We start from the raw sequence: 22,270 nt of genomic DNA, 5'->3' as shown, positions 1-22,270 counted from the left end.
TCTCAGTTTTCACGCTTGATCAGACTGTGAATATTTTCGGAGTAAAATATGTTCCAAATTGTTTGACATCGTGGTGGGTATACAAGCATTAAACTGCTTTTCATGCCTGAAACGCCACACTGCCCCATGTCGCAAGTTTGTCGGGCCATCATCTCAAAAAAAAGAAGGGAGAAATTGAATTGGATATTCATATCTATCTTGTAAGCCGCAGATTTCGCTCGGCAATTATTTTCAAAACTTTCTGCAAACTTCTGAAAGACTCTGCAAGACTCAAACACTGAACTCTTACTATTTAAATACAATTTTGTAATTGGAAAAGGCAAACTTTGATCTTATGCGGAGGCGGGGGGAGTTAATTCAAATTCAAATGAAACTTGGCAACAACTCTTGTCAAAGAAAAATCTAGCTGACAGCCCAAAATATATTAGCATAATGATTGTTCATTTGCGCCAAAGTTGTTTCCGTCGCCTTTGTGCAAGCACAGAAGGAAAGAAGCATTGATACACTCCGCCACTGAAAAATCTCACTCGCATATTTGGCAAAAGTACCTTGGAAAAGGAACTTGTGAATGAAAGGAACTGGAAATTTGGACTCTACTGCATCGAAGTTGGATGCTTTGAGGCGGTACGCACTTTGATTTTAATTGTATTTTTGTCACAGTGTAGCTAAGGTTGGCGGCGTACATGTATGATGGGAGGAATATTACTCACTGCTCTTGTTCGAGATATAGCCGGTTGATCCTGAGAAAGACACTATTAATTAAAAAACTAATTTATAGTTTAGTCGTTCGTGTTTCAAACTTCTTGAACAAGACTTCATAAAAAGTCGTCATGCAACGTTTACTAAATTGAAATTCATTTCATGAATTAATGATTATATAACCTCATGAATTTGTGAATTTTAGTTAAAACAGCGGCTCAGGTGAGCAAACTTTGTCGTCAAGCACTTCACAGTTGCCTACTGAAAAACAAACTCTCTTTCAAAAGGGTCCCTTTAAGAATATATTTCGCTGAAGGTTCAGCCATTGAGTAGAAAAAGCCCGTAATCAGTGATTTTGTGATAAATGGCTGTGGATCTTGATGTCGCATGACTTTTAATAACCCTGACTTTTTAAGGATGTGATTATTTCGCCAGCATTATTTGCTAGCTCCTGGTAACTTGAGCAACTCAGGGCTAGGAATAACATTCAATATCTTAAACTGTCCAGTTCCATGATTGTCTCAGAATTGTTTCAACGCAGCGTGAACTGACAATATGGAAATTTAGGTAGGAGGGGGCGCAGCGGACTTGAAATCCGGAGGTCGCGGCATAAGTCTCACTCTGACCACTAAACTGGAGTTCATTGTAATTCAACTCCTCGGTCATGCTTGTAAAAGGCCAACTGGTCTGCCTCCCGCCGGTTGGGATTTTTAGGCCTGTTATGGCCTAGGTGAAGTTAAGCGCATTGACCACTATAAACAACAACATTTGAACGTTTTTTTTTTTTTTTTTGAAAACAACTCAGTGGCTATCAAAGATCTGCATGTATATGTAGGAAACCTCATTTCTTGTTTATAATTTGGTGAGATTTGAGTGGAAAGCTAGCCGAGGATCCACTCAGTCCAGTTCCTTCCGGTCCACTGGAAAGAAGACAACACATAACATAGCGCGCGCGCTAGCCCTACCTAATTTCTATTGAGCCATCATGATCTCTTTATAACATAGCGCGCACTAATCCTACCTGATTTCCATTGAGCCATCATGAACGAATATCGCCCCGAGCAACTCTTACGCTTCTTTCGCTCTCTCCAAACTTCCCGCGTGCATCCATAACTCGATATACGCACGCTAAGCATGAACCAATTCTTAAATAAACGCACAGCCGTGCGTATATAACATGACGTGTGCAGTTTTAATTTAGCTGCAAAATTTCCTTCGAGTTTAGTGCAAGTTCCTTTAATTTGTTTATGTTTCGGCAATGTGAAGATTATTCTGAACAACCAAAACCTTGCTCCGAGGTTTTGACTTCTGCCAAGCTAAGATGTTTACTTAAACTTGAGTATTTTTACTTTGTTTGTCTACATTTTCATTATAATTAATTCAAAGAAGCGAATTTTTCATTGACAGTTTCAGAAACCAGGTTAAGGGCTTTCGTTAAAGGGGCTCGGTCACGGTGTTTTGTCTTTTTTTTCTTTTTGGCCACGTACAAAATCTCCTTTAAATGGAAGGAAATCTGAAAAAATAGTTTACTAAGATAGAAAAACATCGCAGAGATAATAATAAATCATAAAGGAACAAGGATGGTCAAGGATGGCGAAGATTGACACGGATTGCAAACGACGAATTTGAAAAATTTAGGTTAAACTTTTCAAAATGTGCAAACCGCGACTGAGCTCCTTTAAACTGTTGCTCAACTGATTGTTAGGATCCTAATGACCTTTGCTTTCCTTCACTGTGCATTGCGAGAACTTTGTAGTCAATCACAAATAAGACATGATTTGGGGCTCAATATGTTGTCGCCATGTTATAATAGAATTGGTTCATGCTTTTAGCTGTGCGTATATCGAGTGATGGATGCACTGTACAAGTTTAGAGCGCACTCAATAAACTAGCACTCAAGAACTCTTACGCTTCTTTCGTGCTCTCCAAACTTCCCGCGTGCATCCGTTACTCGATATACGCACCCTAAGCATGAACCAATTCTTCAATGTACCCTCATTTCATTGTTCAGAACAGGAGCTAACTTGCATTTTAGTGATATGGTTTATCCCCCGAGGGGAGTAGGCTACACCCTTATATGGGCTATATAGGTATGTGCTCCCCGAAGGGTATTGTTTTTGAGCGGTTGTTATAGAGTTTTACCATTTTGGTCTGAAATAGGGTATGTTTTTTCACTCTGTTTTTTGGTAATGGGTCTTTTGTTCAAAAGGAACTATTTTTTTCCGCATCAGCACTGGCAAATTTGTAGCCCTTCTCAAACGTTTACGTAAATAAAAACCATTTAGGGCTACCTGCGGTAATATTTAGTGCCGTGTACTAATTTTACACCCACTTCTGTTTTTATTATTATTATTACTATTATTTTTTCATTTTTTTTTTTTTTTTGCTTGCTTCAATTTTCGCTTCTGATCGACCACCAATCGAAGTGCCTGTAAAAAATGTGGGTTTTTTTTCTTTCTCAATTTTAAAAACTGGGTAGCACAGGTTTAAACCAAATCGCTTTTTTTTTCCTGAGAAAACGAGAACCCCAACTTGTGATCGTCGCTTGACGATATCTTGTAAATCCCGATAAGCTGGGAGGTATTGAATTGTGCTGCAGCGAGCTTATCGTTTTGTTGTTGTTGTTGTGTAACGTTCTCTGCGAAGGCATTTTAAAAGACAAGTCCTCCACAGGAATGGGCAATTTCTCCACACAGCCAAAATCTCGAAACTCCAGTGTAAAACTTTCTGCTCCCGTTCATTCGACCTCTTCTACCCAAACAGTAGCTTACGTCTAACTTTTAGCCTCTGTAGGTCTAGTAAACGCTACAGATATCGACGTCACGGTTCGAATGCACGGGTTTTAATTATGATGCGCGTAAGCGCGAGAGAAAATAAACGTGATCGTGGGTGTGATTCAACTGAAAAAATAGACGAGAAAAAATACCTAAGTACAAAAATAAAACGACAAAAAACTGACAACGGAGCAAAAATAAACTTACAAAACTGTGGCGACTGTCCAACAAGATAAATTCTGGAATAATACTTCAAAGCTCACAACAGTGAGATGCAGCCAAGAAAAACGCGGTGGAAACTAGAAAAACTTATCTGCCAGCCGCTAACAAGCACTGCGGAAAATGAATACAATACTATGCATAATGATGATGGCTTAAGTACTAAGGAATAGGTCACATAATCCCCAGGGATCACGGAGAAACGTGAAACCCAAACGCAAAGAAAATTCTAGTCGCTACAGCTTCCCTAAATCCTGCAACCACATTTGCTGTGATTTTACTGACATACAATCTAAATATCTTTGACAGATGTTCTTTAAGAGATTGCTTGACAATTTGATTCGCAAGAAACCTCAAGAGGAATGGATACCAGATATTTCCCTTAAAAGATGTTTGTCAGCTATAGACCTCATCTCCCTCGGGGTAGGAACAACCGTTGGTACTGGTTTGTACGTCATCATTGGTAATCTAGCGCGTAACGCTTCGGGTCCATCAGTCGTTCTCTCACTCCTCCTAGCGTCCAACGCCGCGTTCTTGTGCGGGCTTTCATTCGCCGAGTACGGAAGCCGTTTTCCCGATGGTGGATCTTCATACATGTATACCTACGCCACGCTGGGTGAAATTTCAGCTTTTGTTGTTGGTTGGAATATTGCTTTAGAGTTCTTACTCGCCGGTGCAAGTCTGGCCCGAACGTGCAGTGAACTTATAAATTACGCATCTAATGGAACATTGTACGCCTTCTTTTCAAAATACCTTTCAAAGGACTGGAGCATTCCTGGAAAAGTACACTTCCCTGATCTTCTCGCCGCCGCGTTTGTACTTGCAGTAATGACAATTCTGTGTTTAGGAGTTCGCAGCTCGGCGAATTTCCACAATGCAGTAACAGTAGTAAACTTGGCAGTTATAGTCTTCATGATTTTTGTCGGGTTTTTCTTCGCACACTTTGATTATTGGGAATTTAATTTTGCTTCTTATGGATTCTCCGGTGTATTACCAGGTGCAGCGCAAGCATTCTTCGCTTTTTCTGGATTTGATGTCGTCGCTGAAGCCGCTGAGGAAGTAATACATCCCGAAAAGAATATCCCCAAGTCGTTTTTGATCACTATAATAGTGAGTACCTTGTGCTATATGGGTGTGGCCATAATACTAACTCTTATGGTACCCTCTCATAGCCTGGATAAGTACGCACCATTAGTGAAAGCATTCGGACAAGCAGCATTTCCTGGTGCTCAATACATCATATTAATTGGTGGCATCTGTGCCACTATTAGTGCGTTATTCTGTTCTGTTTATTCCACTTCGAGAGTTGTTTACTCTATGTCTGTTGACGGGCTTCTCTTTAAGTGGTTTTCCAAAGTGCATACCAAAACGCAAGTACCTCACAGGGCGACAGTGGCTTCTGGGATTGTCACGGCTTTGTTAGCACTTCTATTTGACGTCAACGAACTGGTAAGATAAGAGTCTTTACTTGGTATCAACTCATATCAGTTTGATATCATTTTAATCTCAAATGATATTTTAAAATTGTGTTAAGGAGCTTCCGAACGGATTCCGCAACTTGAAAAGTTTAGCCTAAATTTTTCAAGCTCGTCGTTTGGAATCCGTGTTAAAATCTTCTCCATCCTTAACCACCCTTGTTTCTTTATGGTTTATTATTATATCTTTGGTGTTTTTCGATCTTAGTAAGCTGCTATTTGTAGGTTCCTTCAATTAAAAGGTAATTTTGTACGCGGCCAAAATAGCTCCTATAAGGTTTTGGGCCAGACAATGGTCTCTGAATTGGTCACAACCAGTTGGTTAAGAATACATTTATTTTTAAACCAGTTCAAGTCATCAAGTTATTCCGCCAGTAAAGATTATGTAGTAAACCTCGTTGGTTAAATTGGTCAATCTTAGTCGTGGGCAGTCCTCTTTTCAACACAACATTGACGAGATTTTAGTGGAGAATTATTGCAGAAACGTTCTTACAGCACTAAGGCATTAGCAAAGCACTGAACTTAAATTTGTTCGACGAAATGTGTAGAGAATCTGGAATCTTTGAACACAAAAGATCAAATAACGATGATGAAATGCTACATTACCTTATCTCTTTACGAAACTTTTACTACTTTTACTACTTCTTTGACATTTTTTTTTGTCTTTTTTTCTCTTCGGGTTTGTGCCATCAGGTGGAACTTCAAGCCATTGGAACGTTGTTGGCTTACACAAAGGTTACCATTTCTGTTCTTGTGAGTCGCTTCCAGCCTGGAGTACAAAGCGTTCCTGGAAATGAAAGCAGGAGAGCAAACATAACTAATTTTCTGCAGAAAATGCTCTCCAACCTTAACGACAAACCAAACGATAAGTCACGTATCACATACCAATTAGTGGAAGACGAGGATTCCTCCAAGCAACCTGTACCAAAAGTTACTGAAAAAACAGCAAGTCGTGCAGAACTAGGCGTGTTCTTCCTGGTAATTTCCCTTGCTGCACTGGCTATAGCCTCAATCCTTTTATTAGAAGATCTCTACAAAGGAAATTGGTGGGCGATTTTCCTGATTACTTTGTTCTCCGGAGCAACTGCTGTGTCACTTTTTGTCATCCATCTTCAGCCCAGAAACTCTGCCACGTTTCCATTCATGGTCCCTGGTGTTCCCTACATCCCGGCATTAACCATTTTCATTAATGCAGTGTTGATGGTGAATCTCAAAAGAAAGACTTATCTGCGCTTTGGTGTGTGGATGATATTAGGTAAGCGTTAATTTTTGTTAAAATTTTTCGTTCGTTGTAGGGGAGTGGAATAGGCGGATTCGGCTAATATTTTCTACATCCGTGCCCTCCACCCCTCTCCCCCAATTCAGACCACCTAATGATGTATTTGGTCGAGCGGGAAATGGGATTTCCAATGAGGCGAGAACATGAAGAAATTAGCAAAATTTGTTGCAGCATTCCATAATATTTTTTAACAGAAAAAGTACCGAATTATGGGAGTAACCGGGAAGGTAGGGAGAGTGGAACCTGTACGTTTTACACATTTGTACATTTCTTAGCCGGCTTCATATGACAGAGCAAATCAGTGTGAACTAAACTAGCGTTCGAGTGCTCTACTCGGTCCAGGTACTTTTACTTATTATCCAATGATCCAGTAATTAATAACAGCTAATATCTAATAGGCGTTGTTCTAAATTACGCCGTAATCATCAACGTAACAATCTTGAGCTTGCAGTTTGATTGTCAAATAGAAACAGAAGTGTGTGTCACAAATACTTTTAAACACTTTTTCTTCCTTTGTTTTTTACTCAGGTTTTGTTATCTACTTATGCTATGGATATAAACACAGTACAGAAGCAGTTAAACCAGACAATCAAAAAAACGAAGATACAGCAGTGTTGCAGGAGACTCCAGAGATCGAACACAAAATTACTCATCCTCAACTTAAGTTAAGTTAGTGGGGTATGAAGAATTGATAAATTCGCTGGTTTTTGGTTTTCGTGTTGGAGATGAATTCAAAAATTTAGAGTCACCGAAAGTTGAGTTATTCAAAGATTTCGAATGATGGGGGATAACCCCGGAGCCCCGGGGGAATAACACGACGTTTTGTGTTCACCCATTTACATGCCACGTTCGAGATATCGATATTCTAACAAGGTTCCGAGCCTTTTGGGTCAAAATTGTAAATTTTTTTCAGTTTCTTTTGTCTCTCAATTGCCAAAAGAGACTTAGATACAGAAAACACCACCAAATATAGAAGTTTCTCCGAAAAGCTTCGGAGCCATGTTAGAATATTGATATATCGAGCGTGGCCTATTTATCAATGTGCGTTTTAATACGGGGAACGATTATGGAGAGACTGATCAGCCGGTTAAACAGAAGTATACACCAGCATGCGCAAAGCAAATTATAACAGGCGGAAGGGAATAGCGATGCAAAACAAAGCAAACCAGCTAAAGAATATTTTGGAGAGACTACAGTTCGTGAAATAAGTCAAGTATAACGTAAACAGCTCGAATTCAGTTTACTTTGAGACATTACCAAGGATAAGTCACGTGAGTGAACTTTGTGATAGACTGCGAACAGCTAAGTTTCCGGCAAGGTCGTAAAAAGGAATTCTGCGAACGAAGCGAGCGGGATGGGCAGGGAAGCCTGAAGACATTCTATTGATGCCTCCGTTCCATGAAAACAGAATCTGGTATGATAATGTGATTGGTTAAATCGCTGATTGTTGACGGCTTTGAGATAAATATTTGACAGATCTTACGGCATGTAAATTTGCATAATTTTTGACAAAACCAAGAAAGATGGCGTCCCATACCCTCCGTCCCGTCCCAAATTATAGCGCCCGTCCCGCTGGCTTCTTTCGCCATATTTTTTTTAACTTTGTGAGTGGTGATGATTTCGAAAACGGAAGGAAGGAAGAAGACAGGATGGCACAACACCCAAGAAATTTTCAGTTACAACTGTCACATTTCATTGTATTTGCAAACCAAACGCACAAGATGCCTTTATGTCAATATCCACTTCTTGGAAGTCCATAAAGGACGACAGCTTGAACTTGAGCCAATGCAATGAGCGCGGCGGGCACATAGGTGGAAATACAAAAAGTCGATGATTTCTACCGTTGTAGAGGCAATGACATCACGTTCAAACTAACATAAGAGTTCAAATGGTCTGGAAAGATTTGTTCAGTTCGATCTTTTCTGTTGATTTCCAACGAATAAATAATGACTTTCCCATTAAAAGGTGCGGCTATTTGTATAGTTAAGATAACTTAGACACCAATTAGTCGTATCATTAACTGCCAGTCAACCTAGATAAGAAAATATTAACTGAAATACGAAAGTATTAACTGAAACAATGCTTCAATACCATATACTCAAGTGTTAGATGGAGGTGAAGTGTGAATAAACTGCAATCTCGCAGGCAGTATTACTAGTCTTTTACCGGCTGGAGCTAGTATTCACGCATTCTAACAGCTCTGGAAATATCCACTTATCATTCAAGGAGCAGTTGACTCTTCACACACACTCTCTGTCCCTATCGAAAAAAGTTCTGCTCCGTTTAAACTTCCCTAAACGATCCGTATTGAGTTGCAAACATTACTATTCTTAACTGACAAGTATATATCATGTATAAAACATCTGCAAAGGTAACAGAAGGTGACGATAGTTTTCAAACATAAAACCACCCATGATGATCTCGCGTGCGATATAAACATTATTGAGCGAACTCGATTTCAGTATTTTTTTAACTCCGAAGCCTGCATTAAACAATGCAGATGAACATGTTTCTAGGAAGGAGTGACTTTCCTAAAGATAATAACATGACTCGTGTGCAATTTGGAACAAATCATGAAGACGAGTAAAACAGACGATTTCGAGGCCTTTGCTTTAGTCATTTTACATCAATTGTTTGCTGGTCTTCCAAATATCTTCGAAAATTTCCGAAGGTATTCGCAAACCTCCCGATATATATAACTTATACTTTTAGATTTTGTAATTGTAAATTCTATGCCTGTAATTCTTTATTGACTTTTTTTGATGCTTTTTATACTGGTCATCGATTAATACTAGTCAATCTATATCTTGATCGACTGACCGGTCTTTACCAGGATAAATAAAGTTATTATTATTATTATTATTATTATTATTATTACTACTACTACTAAAGATTCGCACAGCTATTGATGATATTGAAGCTGGTTTCGTCATTGGCGCCGGGCAACAACAAATTGCCTAGGGAAGCCAAGAAACACCCCATTGTTTGCTTTTTCTCTTCTTTCTACATCTCTAGCACCTTTCTAAGAATTCTTGCCGACCCCAACAATGCACATCTCTGGATCAGTCCAACAGGAATGCCCACCTCAATGGCTCTCAGATTGTCCTTCAATCTCAGTGGTATTGATCCCAATGCTCCCACTACCACTGGAATAACCTTTGTCCTCACACCCCACATTTTTCGAACTTCTCTTGCTACATCTTGATACTTATTATTATTATTATTATTATTATTATTATTATTATTATTATTATAATGTTGGCCAATCTTCGGATGATCCTAAGAATTCTTTGAAAATGTCGGAAATGTTCGGGTGATATTTGGAAATCTTTCGAAGTGTTCGGGTGATTAGCAGAATGTTCGGAAATCGTTCAGTTGTCTCCGGCTATCTTCGGAAGCCGCTCTGGAATTTTGACAACGTTCGAAATACCTCGGATGGACTTCGGTAGTCATCGTGTGCCTTCGCACTAACTTCGGAAATCCTTGTAATTTGCACTGGTGTTATACTTTTCGCTGTGGTGTTACACTTTAAGCCCTGCATTTCAAGTATTTTTTTCACATAACCATAGTTCTTTATCTCAACCAAGCAACCCTCACTTTAAAAAAAATCATTACACCTCACAAACACTTGGCTTGTATAGATCTGAGATCTGCAATCCCGCCGTGATGTGTTTATTTGGCTGCGTCTGATCGTCGGACTGAATGTAATTGGTTCCAACTTCAAATATTGTTGCCCTAATATTTCGGTGTTTTGTCTCCAGAAGACCAAATAATTTACCATTACAGAAATGAAGAAGAGATTTGACCACCTAAAATATCCAACTCCCAAACAGACTTCGTCTCTTCGTTGTTCATTCGTAGTAAAGCGATTCCGTCAATGTTTTCCTCCTTCATCTCTGCAGCAAGAACTCGTTGGAAAATTGCAAACCTGTTCTCAAGGAGCAAACGTAATGAGTACATTGCATAGGCAAGCTTCACTAGGAATTTTTTCTTTCCATTGCCAAAGGCTTTAGAGGGCGCATATTCATATCAGTCAGGTTATTTTGTCCGGCAGCAAAGAAGCGACGAAAACCACAAGCAATCCTAAACAAGGTTTTTGGTGGGTAACGGTCTTTACCAAGTAAACATGTTTTTGACAATTCAAGGAGAGGGCATCCATCTGCAATAGGCGAGTTAGTACTGCACCCTCTGAATATCCTCCATGTTTCTTCTTCTTTCGGCGAGGATTTCGCTTCTCAGAGACTCGACTATACTCCATGACTTACCCAAATACCAGAAACAGCGTTCTCCTGAACTATTCTATTATTCCGCAGGTGAAACTTGGCAAAAGCACGAAGAATTTAACAAGCCGCGAACCAAAACAATACAGCTGTCTAGGTACCAAAGCCCTTTTAAGATTCCCAAGATGCTATCTTAAGCTTTTGTTCGCTGTTTTAATTACGCTCTGATGAGAAGCTCTTTCATTGTTCGTGATTCATCGGGATTTCCAAACGCTGGAGACGATGATAGCACACAGTCTATGACCACGTTCCTCTATGTGTTTGGAAATTCGATGAATCTCCCTTGCGTTTTTTTTTTTTCCTTAATCGTTAAAACAATGTTGAACCTGTATCCAGAAGATTTTTGTTGGTGATCTTCAGGAATAGAGCGTGTTGACGGTCAATATTAAGGGAAGCAGTCTCGAAGTGAACCAAGGTCAACAATGCCTTCAAAAGGCTAATTTTATTGTGCCGTTTGCGAGATCTTTAGAAATCTGTAGGCGAACCTCGGAAATCTTTCAGGAGATTCTCAAGGTTTCCGAATGAATCCCAGCATTGTTAAACAATCCTCAGCCAGATCGACGATGTTGTTTACAAAATCACAATCCATAATACCGTTAGTGTAGTTGACGATCGTTCTTAAATTTTCTCATGCAGATCGAAACCGGCTGATTTCACTTTCAAATTCTTATGCAAAGTGTTTACATTCTCTAGCCACTCAATTTCCAGATACAATAGATGGATTAGATTTTCATTAAAACCAGTGAAGTGAACCAATGCCTTTGAAAGGCTATTTAGGATTATTTATCGTGCTGTTTGCACGATCTTGGGAAATCTATGGGCGATCCTCGGAAATCTTTCATGAGACTCTCAACGTTTTCAAAGGAATTCGAGCACCGTTTAAACCTGGTTTCCTTAGCCAGACGATGTTGTTTACAAAATCCCAATCCCTAATACCGTTAATGTAGTTGAGGATCGTTCTTAAATTCTCTCATGCAGAACGAAACGGCTGATTTCACTTTCAAAGTGTTATGCGAAATGTTTGTATTCTCTATCTTTTCAATTCCCAGACACAATATAGATGGATCAGATTTTCATCAAAACCACTGAACCGAAGTGAACCAACGCCTTCAAAAGGCTGATTATATCGCGCTGTTTGCCTTAGGTAATAAATAAGTTGACATGACTGTCCCTATCGAACCTCTTCGAGAATAGCCTCTCTACCAATGATTGCTACCCTGAAGCCGAAGTTAAGGTAAGATAATTTAACTTGAATGACGAATGGTCTTTTTCTTTGACTCTGCTTTCCGGTTAGTTTCCCGAATTGTTGCCCAATCCAACATTAAAGCTAGCCGTGTGATCATTCTACACTCCTTGGATTTGTCCTAACCAAATATTTCGACTTGGAAATTCATGTTTAATTTCGACTTTTAACAACTGTGAATTCAAACAGAGTTAACTCACAGAACCTCATAGGAAAGTCCATCGCCAGCAAGAAAATCCATGATTAAGAAACCTTCATATTAAATTAACTTGACTTGAGCTTGTTTTGTGCGTAACTACTTTCTTGGTTAGTGACATTAGTATGAAACCTTCGACAAGTGAAAGCTAATTAAGACAATTAATGCTGGGTATCATTCATAGAGCTTCAATCTTAAATCTGTAAACGAAGATTTGTGGTAATATGCATGTTTTAACTAAAAATAGGCGATTTTAGAGCTATCGGAGATCGCCGTTAATTAGAAGTTGGTCAAGTTGTCGGAATTTGCCAAGCGTTGTGTTTAATTGTTTTCTCAATGCTGGTTTACAACTGGAGATCTTTGGAAGTTCCCGTTAGTTCAGTTTTAGTAGTTCCAAACAGAAATGAAACGATGAATTTGCTAAAAAGGAAAATCAAAACAAATCAAAATATGGCGGCTCTTTAGCTAGCACCATCAACCAAGTCAATGAAGTTACACACCGAGTAATCTTTATTCAATTGTTAATGCCTCAGAAAACACATTGATATGGAAATACTTTGAAGAGAAAATATTCATATTGTTAAAAGAGCTTCAAACGATTTGATAACATATTGCATTTTTTGCGATGTCTAATTCAAACTAAAAATAAATTCGACGTCGATTGAGTAAGCTGTTACTGACCTAAGCGCTACCACGCGTGTTAAACACGCAAAAATCTCGTGTAAGGTTTCGTACGTAATATCACAGCCCCTGACAGAAACTTTCTCTCTGCGATACGTTTTGAATTTCTATGAAAAGGATTTCAAATCTCTTGTTTGAACAGGGCTATGGTAATCAGTCGAACGTTACAAGAATGTTCTGCTGCCCGCCAAAAGCACAGCATATATAACAGATTATATTTACATAATGATTGAGAAGCGCGCAAATTGACGGTTGCTTTCTCAGGACGAACGCGTCAGAAATAGCGCCTTTTAGTACGTTCTCAGCTACTCAACGATGTCAACGATATCGAAGCAGCCTTGGTACGTGATTTAGCTTTCACTTGCAATGATGAAGTTTTATTTCATCCGGTTTTGATAAACACACATCTTGTTCCATTAATTCAAAAGGTAAGCACCTTGTTGAGTTTCTGTGGTGTCACATTATGCAAAACTGCTAGTAAGTGAAGTTTTATTTGTAATTTGCAGGAATATCTGTCGTTCTGGAAGGTTCATTTTGTTCTCGATGGGAAACAAAATAACATAACTTATAGTTTAAACGTTTTAAACGTTTCAGATCGAAAGGAAATCACAATTTGCTCTCCGCGATCTCAGTCAAGCATTTGACGAAATTGAAAATTTATTCAAATTATGTTAAAGTTCTCCTTCATTTCTCCCAATGTTTGTGTTATCAGAATACAGGTGGCTAAAAGAGCTTGCACTAGTTCGATCTCTGTTCCTTGATAATGCTCTTGTTTAATCATCTACCCGTCTACATTCTCGGTTGATGGATTGTCATTAAAAGAACTAATGAAACGCACTGATGCTAGCGGGGTAGCAACTGTACTCACATTGCTTTGTTTTCCTCTAACTACGACAAATGAAAATGTCTGTTAACGACAACTTCGCTAATCAACAAGCCTTTGCACACGCCAGCCGAGAGGTTTCTTTACACTGTACGAAATAATTGTTTTATTGAGACAAAAGTTAACGCATATCCTGTTAAACTCGCAAGGTGAATTGTTAATTATGAATATTCATCTGCGATACTCCAAGGGTGGTTTAAATTATAGCAACTTGTCTTACAGGTTAAGCAGATAATAGTAACCAGTTAGAGGTCCGACGAAAGGGCGCCCAGCAATATAATTATAACACGAGAAAGAAAAAAGTAGCTATTAACAATAATGAAAACGATCTTAATCTCGAAGTACCTCTCTTCTCTTTTTTTTTTTTTTTTGTTTCTCCACTTGACGACATGAATACAATATTGTAAGCAAAACAAGTCCAGTGGGAAAAGAAGTGGAAAGGGCAAATTATGTGCCCTTTAATTAAATACATTTCTTTTAGGATAACAGAAAACTAGTACAAGAGAGGAAGCAGTAAACATATAGTAATTAACAAATAAAGAAGCCTCGACTGTGCTCTGTTCTGTTGTAAAGCACGCAGGAAGCGGTAGAGCACGAGAAAAGGGTAGGGGGAAACACGAGACGTAGTCGGTTGAGTGTTTCTCCCTTCTTCTTGAGTGCTCTATTGCTTCCAAAATGCTTTACAACAGAACAGAGCACAGACGAGGCTTCTTTGTTTGTTTTATGATAATTATTAAAGAATTAATTGATTTTCCTAGGCATTCGACTGAATTTTCAAACCAAACTTTATTTTCCAAAAGAGTAATAGTAGCGTCAGCGTTCGTGTGTTCTCTCATAAAGCACGCTAAAATAAGCCAATCAAAATTATAGTTAGAATTGTTCAAATAATTTGATTGGCTAACCTTAAGAGCTAACCTTTCGGTTTCGAGTAGCTTTCGAGAACTACTCTTTCAAAGTTCGCTTTTTCGTTTAATTTTTAAATAAGGATCTAAGAGTTTCTAGTCCAGAGGAATACGGCCTTATTGTGGCTAATGAAAACGTGCACTTTCCCAATGGAAATTACGAAACAAGGAGCTCAAAACTTGCGAATGAAAGTGCGAAATGCTGAGTTACATTTATTTAAGGCTTGCAGCCGCATGCTGCAAGATTGCCCGAACTAGCGTCAAAGTTGGAAAGACTAGACTCCTTCCACTGGATTTACTCCGAGTGCAGGAAAGAACATAAGGACAAGCTTTTAACTGAACACTGAAACGAAATTGTTCAGGTTCGCTTCGCTGAGATACCGGAGATCGCTAGTTAGCAACTTGTACACTGCATGTAAGTGTTGTTTGAGCATTTTTACAGAAATAAAGCTTCTCATCATAAACAGAGACTGCATGCTCAATTGCTGTTTTCTGTCGTTGTTTTGCTTCCATGTAAGTATAATTTCTAACTTCGTAACAAATGATGTCCTTTATCAAAGCATTCGCTAGGTTGAGAATTTTTTTTATTTCGCTGCGCGTTTTGTCGGAATATTGCAAAACTTGTTATTTTAGTACAGTTTGAACACTACTGTTGTTAACAATGGTGTCCGTGCAGCCATATTTATACTGCAGACAAATAGCTCGCTTCCATTGCGCCACAGGGCAGGTTTAATTTGGGTCAAATTCGTCAAAATTCCGAAGGAAAACTTTGAAAGCCAGCTTGCTGACATCAACACGTGCCTCTGTTCCAGAATAAAGCACGCTGGTTCAGCCAATCAGAACGAGCGTTATATGAAAACTTTATTGTAATATAGATATAAACTGGTTAAGCGCGTTTTTAAATAGTTTTCTAGTTCGCGTATTACCTATAATAGCATCTAATAAGAGCTGGGAAAAATTTTCTTGCTTAACAGTGGACTGTTGTCGCAAGGAGAATTAATACATAAATCACTGCAGGGATTGCAACAATTTTTGTAGCACGCTGCTACCAATGTTGTAATGGGTTTCCGTTTGTGATCAAGGAAGGGGTTCCCTCCCCCTTTTGGAGCTGGTGACATGCATCCAAGGAAAATGTCGAAATCTAGATGCTAAGAAAGGCAATTCTCTTGTTAAGAGTTACTTATGACTTTTTTAATCGACCACAAAGAGATGTGTGGTTCGTAGTGACTACAAGGTTATTTGCCATTTTTAAGCCCGACCTTTGATTAGTCAAAAAACGTCTTTTTCTCCTAATTGAAGGACGTCTTGTAAAGATGTTTTTCTAGTTAAGGTTTAGATACATAGAGATGGATCTTAAATTTCTTTCTTGGCTCATGTTCTCTCAGTTACAATAAATAAAGCAGTAACAAGTAGCTTTGCTACAACTAAGCAACTCTTAAGGTTACCAATATTTGCTTTGCAGAGCCACTGTAGAAACGGATTCCAAAGGGTGACTTGAACGATTTTGATACCTACATGGCCTGTCAGAGATTGCGTGAAAACCTAACTCGCAAGAAGCCAGAAGAAGTTTGCCTGTCGTCCGATTCTCTCTTAAGAAGATGCCTGACAACCGTAGACCTAACCTCCCTGGGGGTGGGGACAATGGTTGGAGCAGGGCTATACGTTGTGACCGGTGTGTTGGCACGTGACGTCGCGGGCCCTTCCGTCATTCTGTCCTTCCTGTTGGCAGCTATCTCGGGGTTACTTTGTGCTTTGTTTTACGCCGAGTTCGCCTGTCGTATTCCAAAAGCTGGATCATCTTATATTTACACGTATGTGGCTTTGGGTGAAATATGGGCTTTTATTGTCGGATGGAATGTTCTTTTGGAGTACATAATTGCCTCCGCAAGTTTGGCCCGTGCGTGCAGTGAATACATAAATGCTTTGTTTGGAGGAGAAATTTACCGCTTCTTCATGAATGACATAGCCACTTGGAATCATCCTGGAATTGCCCCATTCCCAGACTTGCTTGCGTTTGGATTGGTGATTGCTGTGGTGACACTTGTATGCCTGGGAACCCGTTTATCAGCTAATGTTCAGAAAGTGGTAACGGTCGGTAACTTTCTTGTTATCTTCTTCATAATCATCTACGGTCTGTTCTTTGCCAAAATTAAAAACTGGACAAACGAGTTTGCTCCTTATGGCACTCGGGGAGTCCTGCAGGGGGCAGCGAGCGCGTTTTACGTGTTTGCGGGATTTGATGTCGTCACCACTGCCGCTGAAGAGGCCATAAATCCACAAACAAACATCCCACTGTCGTTAATCCTTGTGGTGGCGATCAGCACGATGGCGTATTTTGGCGTGGCAACCGTCCTGACACTTATGTTACCATATAAACAACTAGACCCTTTCGCGCCTTTGGTTCAAGCATTTACACAGACCAACTTTCCGGCAGCCAAATACATCATAACTGTCGGTGGAATATGCGCGACCATCAGCGCTTTAGTTTGCGGCGTGTTTTCCTCATCGAGAATTATCTACTCCATGTCGGTGGACGGCCTGTTATTTCGATGGTTTACCCACGTAGATGACAAGAACTACACACCAATAAGAGCGACGATCATTGCAGGATGTATTGCCGCGCTGTTGGCAATGATTTTCGATATCAAGCAACTGGTAAGAGGCCCTGCGCCTAAGAAACGACCGATGATTTCCGGCTAAAAAATAAAATCGGCCGATTTTTATCTCTCAAGTAGAGGTTACCGAATACTATTTAAAAATGAATTTCTTTTGTTTCAGTTTCGCTTTAAACCAAAAATATCGAGCCGCAAAGTTTTTCCGTCTGAAAGCAGCAAAATCAGGCCGAAAATAAGCCCCCGCAAAAAACTGTTTAGAAATTACTATCGCAACGTAAAATAATGAGAAAACTACACAGTGTTGAAGAAAAAGGCCTTTTAATGCAATATCATTCGATAAACATCAAAAAACTGCCGAAGCGATTAACAAATAAAGTTTCAAATATTGCATACTAAATTAGATGGAGCGTTGGAGCTTATTTTAAAATAATTATTTCTCAAAAGTTCAACGCTTTTGAAAGCAATCACAGTGATGAATGAGACATTGGAGGGATACAAATCACGTTTCTGGAAAAACATTTTTCGGCCAAAGTATATTGACCTTGTACAAAGCGTTCAAAGTTACCGTTTTTACCGTTATCCTGCTACTTCGGCGAAACACTTCTCTTTTGCCAATACAGCCGTGGATAGCGTGTTAAACGCCACTTTAAACCTTGCTAGGCATTCAAGGACCGTCCTAAGTAGAAGGAAGTAGAATTAAGAGAGTAAGGAAGATGAAAAATACACAGAAAAAGAAAATAACTCGAAATTACCATCTGCTAACGAAAGTTGAATCTGGAAAATGTCGTCGCGTGACAGCGGCCATTGACGTTATTTGTATCAATAGCGGTGGAATCCAAACGAATGCACAAATAGGAAAACAATTTTTCCCGGCCAGAAAACGTTTAGTGGAACAATGTTATGTTATTTTTCACAAATGATGGTCACTCAAAAAGAAAAACTTCCCCAACCGCCACACGGTTTTGGTCGCAGCGTGATCTGAGTTATGGGGTCACGACTGGATCTCTAGCCGCTGACCGCCCGAAGGACATTGCAGACTCGTTTTCCCACGCTCTTGCGACCTTTACGTGACCAATGACGTCACTGGCCGCTGTTTAGGCGACGACATTTTCCAGATTCAACTTTCGTTAGCAGATGGTAATTTCGAGTTATTTTCTTCTTCTGCGTATTTTTCATCTTCCTTTCTCTTTCAATTCTACATCCTTCTACTCAGGATAGTCTCTGAATGCCTAGCAAGGTTTAAAGTGGCGTTTACCACGCTATCCACGGCCGTATTGGCAAAAGAGAAGCGTTTCGCCGAAGTAGCAGGATAACGGTAAAAACGGTAACTTTGAACGCTTTGTACAAGGTCAATATACTTTGGCCGAAAAATGTTTTTCCAGAAACGTGATTTGTATCCCTCCAATGTCTCATTCATCACTGTGATTGCTTTCAAAAGCGTTGAACTTTTGAGAAATAATTATTTTAAAATAAGCTCCAACGCTCCATCTAATTTAGTATGCAATATTTGAAACTTTATTTGTTAATCGCTTCGGCAGTTTTTTGATGTTTATCGAATGATATTGCATTAAAAGGCCTTTTTCTTCAACACTGTGTAGTTTTCTCATTATTTTGCGTTGCGGTAGTAATTTCTAAACAGTTTTTTGCGGGGGCTTATTTTCGGCCTGATTTTGCTGCTTTCAGACGGAAAAACTTTGCGGCTCGATATTTTTGGTTTAAAGCGAAACTGAAACAAAAGAAATTCATTTTTAAATAGTATTCGGTAACCTCTACTTGAGAGATAAAAATCGGCCGATTTTATTTTTTAGCCGGAAATCATCGGTCGTTTCTTAGGTGCAGGGCCTCGTAAGTTGTCACGTGTCATTATTTTAGTCTGTTCTTTACCTTTGTGCCTCATAAGATGGGCCCTGAAGGAGCCATTCACATTTGACTACTGTCTTTAAAGGTTACGCCCTCGTAGTCTGTCTTCATCTTCTCAAATCTTAACCAACTTTATAACTGATTCTTTTTTGCTTACCTTATTTTAATGCACACCCGCTACCTCACTCTGTATTGGATCCTCTAAATGAGATTCTCTTCCATCGTGGATTAGGCCAGACGATGTCTGGCTCCTTATCTGAAGACTGTATGTTAAACATTATTGTACAACACTTCTATAGTTTTCTATTCTGTTGATGTTTCACATACATGGATCCATATGCTCGTTTCCCCGGCTAATTGTGCAGAGATACACAGATATCTTTTATTATTAAAAACTGGATCATTGGATAATTAATGCAATTCGAAAGTTTTCATTGGCTTAGCCATCATGGGTTAGGAGCCATTATACCATGCTCTAAAAATATGGTAATTGTACGCGCGATTAAATTGGGGCGTTTTTATTTTAATTTTAGTCTAGTTTTCTATATTTTGGGAACGTTTTTAATAAAACAATTATTCCACTCGCGCTTGATGGATTTGAGATGATTATAGCCAACGAGGTGCGTAGCGCCAACGCGCCGATTTGGCTATAATTATGTCATATCCAACGCGCGCTTGTTTAATTATTCCTTAGTAGCATTAATTTTCTTTTTCTTAATTTCATGTCAATCCATTTTACAATTTATTTTATTTACAGTTTAATGATAAGGGCAAAAAATTCTCCAAACTAACCTTTAGCACCTGTTAAAAGTTAGCTTACATTCGAATCTTTTGTAGGTAGAACTTCTTTCCATCGGAACCCTGCTGGCCTACACAATGGTCGCCATCTCAGCCCTCGTCAGTCGCTATGAGCCTGGAGTGCAAAGCGTTTACGACAACACCGCTGATGACTCTAGAGCGAGGACTGCAAACTGGCTACTAAACCTCTGTTCAAAATCAGATCAGCCGGAAAATCATGACGCAACTTTGGATGTTTCCCAGACAACGGCCTACCGACCAATCATAGAAAAGACTGAGGAACCTTCAAATGATGATCGCAAAGATTGCAAAAGAGAAGCGAATAAAAACACCTCGTTCTGTGTCAAGTTGTCGGTGTTTTGCCTAGTGGCTGGTATCGCTTGCCTGGCCATGGTCCTCACAAGGTCCTTTGATCGTATCTCTGAAGGAGTGTGGTGGGCACTTTTCTTGATTTGTTTGTCCTCAGGAACAATTGTTGTATCACTTCTTGCCATCCAATTGCAACCCAGGAACTCTGCCACGTTTCCATTTATGGTCTCTGGCATCCCATACCTTTCAGCCATTACTATCTTCATCAATGCTGTGTTGATAGCAAACCTTCAGTGGATGACGTACCTTCGATTTGGTGTTTGGATGACCCTGGGTAAGTTACGAGACACTTATGCCCTACTGTTTTCAAAGTCCTGCATGTTGCTCCAGCTACAATGCTTTCTTCTGCATAGTGTATCAAATTTCTCCGGCAACTGATTGCAATGCATTTCTATTCAAGTTCATTTTCTGAGAACTTGGTATTATAGCAATGCAGTTTTCCTTTGATGACTCTGAATTCTTCGTAGCTGGATATATGGCTCCCAAAGCACCCAATCCCACCTAGTGCTATGATGCTTGACAAACAATTTTGTAGGCCATCTATCAAGATTTCAATATGGCATCAAAACTGATCACTGTGGAAATAGGTCAAACGCACATTAAGACCTCGACGTTTTTGATAAAAGTTTGTTTTGCGCGATAAGATGTTAAAAAAGCATCTAAAAGGCTCCGGGAAACCTTAAGTTTAGGTGTGAATCATCTTAACAAAACGGAACAATCATTGAAGAGAATGTGATTTTTCCACAGGTTTTATCCTCTACTTCTTTTACGGATATCAACATAGCACAGAAGGAATCAGACCAGTAAACCAACAAGGAGAGTTCTTGATACCAGAGACTCTAGAATACGAAAGCGTTGTTAATAAACCCCAAGTACACTGATACGCATGTGCATATGAGCGATACACAAAGTGATACCCTACGACCTATCAATCATGGTCTAAAACGTGAAACCACAGCGTGAAAGATTTACAAAATCTCAAAACAATTTATTATAACTTGTAACTTTTTCGAACTTTTTTGTGACTTAATGTACCTACTAAAGTCATGCCTTCGTAAGAGTGCTTAGACCCTTTGTAGAGGGGGGCAAGGGGGGCGGTCTTGTCACGAAGTCACGATAGTAAATTTTCGATTTCACGAATCACGTTAAATCCATTAAGGTCACGGAAAAAATCTGGTCACAATGCAGTGAAATTCAGCTACGAACTCAACTTTAGACATTCACGATTTATTTCTTATCTATTCACGATTCACAGCCAAGGACTTTTGGATTTCACGCCTCACGGAATACACTTCAATCGCGATTCACGGAACAGTTTTTTTTTTTATCAAATCACGATTCACAGACCACAAAAAACCGGATCACGGCGTCAGGAAAATACTCTTGCCCCCCCCCCCCCCCCCCCCCTTTGTATAACTGACGTCGATATTTAAAGGACAACACTTAATCATCCTAAGCTTGGATACATTAACACGAGGCTTAAGATGTATAAAATATTGCTATTCAAATTTAGACGCCATTTATGCAAAGTGTCTATAATCTACTCCAACTTATATCTACATGACAGTGACCAATTCGAAAGCTCATTGGCTACTTTGGTCACTGTACACAATTAAATATTGTTCTTCTAGTTAATTTCCATCTGTATTTATTTTTCCTATATCATTGTAAACCATCTTACATTAAGTTGTTTTTTCTGTAAATAGTGTGCGATACTGAAAAAACTGAAAAAAAAAGAAAACTTTATAACATTTAAAAATACAGATTTTATTTTCAAGATAATACCCACCACACAAAAAGGCATTGTTCAATAGCTTTCATATCAGTGGTTTTTTGTTTGTTTGTTTTTATATTATTTTAAGTTACACCAGCCATATTTATTAACTCGAGGAAGAGAGTTATTCGCCTTGATGGGCAAATTTCAAATCATTGTCGTTAGCTGCTATTGATGGAACTGATGTTTAGACACTGGACATTAATCTACTCCAAGTGTATAC

At 39.2% G+C, this 22,270-nt stretch overlaps 2 protein-coding genes across 2 annotated transcripts; both read left to right on the top strand.

Moving 5' to 3' along the window:
* The first annotated feature begins 324 nt into the window (after window positions 1-324).
* On the top strand, window positions 325-8,594 carry LOC145481266 (cationic amino acid transporter 2-like). The gene is made up of 4 exons (XM_081459713.1): window positions 325-624; window positions 4,002-5,141; window positions 5,861-6,422; window positions 6,975-8,594. Exons 2-4 carry the CDS (start codon window positions 4,002-4,004, stop codon window positions 7,118-7,120), a joined length of 1,848 nt encoding a protein of 615 aa, XP_081315839.1. The 5' UTR covers window positions 325-624; the 3' UTR covers window positions 7,121-8,594.
* Window positions 8,595-15,910: 7,316 nt separating this feature from the next.
* On the top strand, window positions 15,911-22,043 carry LOC145481264 (high affinity cationic amino acid transporter 1-like). The gene is made up of 3 exons (XM_081459712.1): window positions 15,911-17,286; window positions 19,944-20,547; window positions 21,021-22,043. The coding sequence occupies exons 1-3, from the start codon at window positions 16,147-16,149 to the stop codon at window positions 21,152-21,154; spliced, it is 1,878 nt and encodes a 625-aa protein (XP_081315838.1). The 5' UTR covers window positions 15,911-16,146; the 3' UTR covers window positions 21,155-22,043.
* Window positions 22,044-22,270: the final 227 nt, after the last annotated feature.

Source organism: Orbicella franksi, chromosome 3, assembly GCF_964199315.1.
Source record: "Orbicella franksi chromosome 3, jaOrbFran1.1, whole genome shotgun sequence".
NCBI classification, from domain to species: domain Eukaryota; kingdom Metazoa; phylum Cnidaria; class Anthozoa; order Scleractinia; family Merulinidae; genus Orbicella; species Orbicella franksi.
Note: the sequence above shows the minus strand (reverse complement) of the source record. Positions and strands in the feature narration are given on the sequence as shown.

Coding starts and splice junctions, on each gene's coding strand:
- LOC145481266 (XM_081459713.1), top strand. CDS start 4,002: ATGTTCTTTAAGAGATTGCTTGACAATTTGATTCGCAAGAAACCTCAA. Junction 5,142..5,860: donor TATTTGACGTCAACGAACTG/GTAAGATAAGAG, acceptor TTGTGCCATCAG/GTGGAACTTCAAGCCATTGG. Junction 6,423..6,974: donor TGGTGTGTGGATGATATTAG/GTAAGCGTTAAT, acceptor TTTTTTACTCAG/GTTTTGTTATCTACTTATGC.
- LOC145481264 (XM_081459712.1), top strand. CDS start 16,147: ATGGCCTGTCAGAGATTGCGTGAAAACCTAACTCGCAAGAAGCCAGAA. Junction 17,287..19,943: donor TTTTCGATATCAAGCAACTG/GTAAGAGGCCCT, acceptor AATCTTTTGTAG/GTAGAACTTCTTTCCATCGG. Junction 20,548..21,020: donor TGGTGTTTGGATGACCCTGG/GTAAGTTACGAG, acceptor ATTTTTCCACAG/GTTTTATCCTCTACTTCTTT.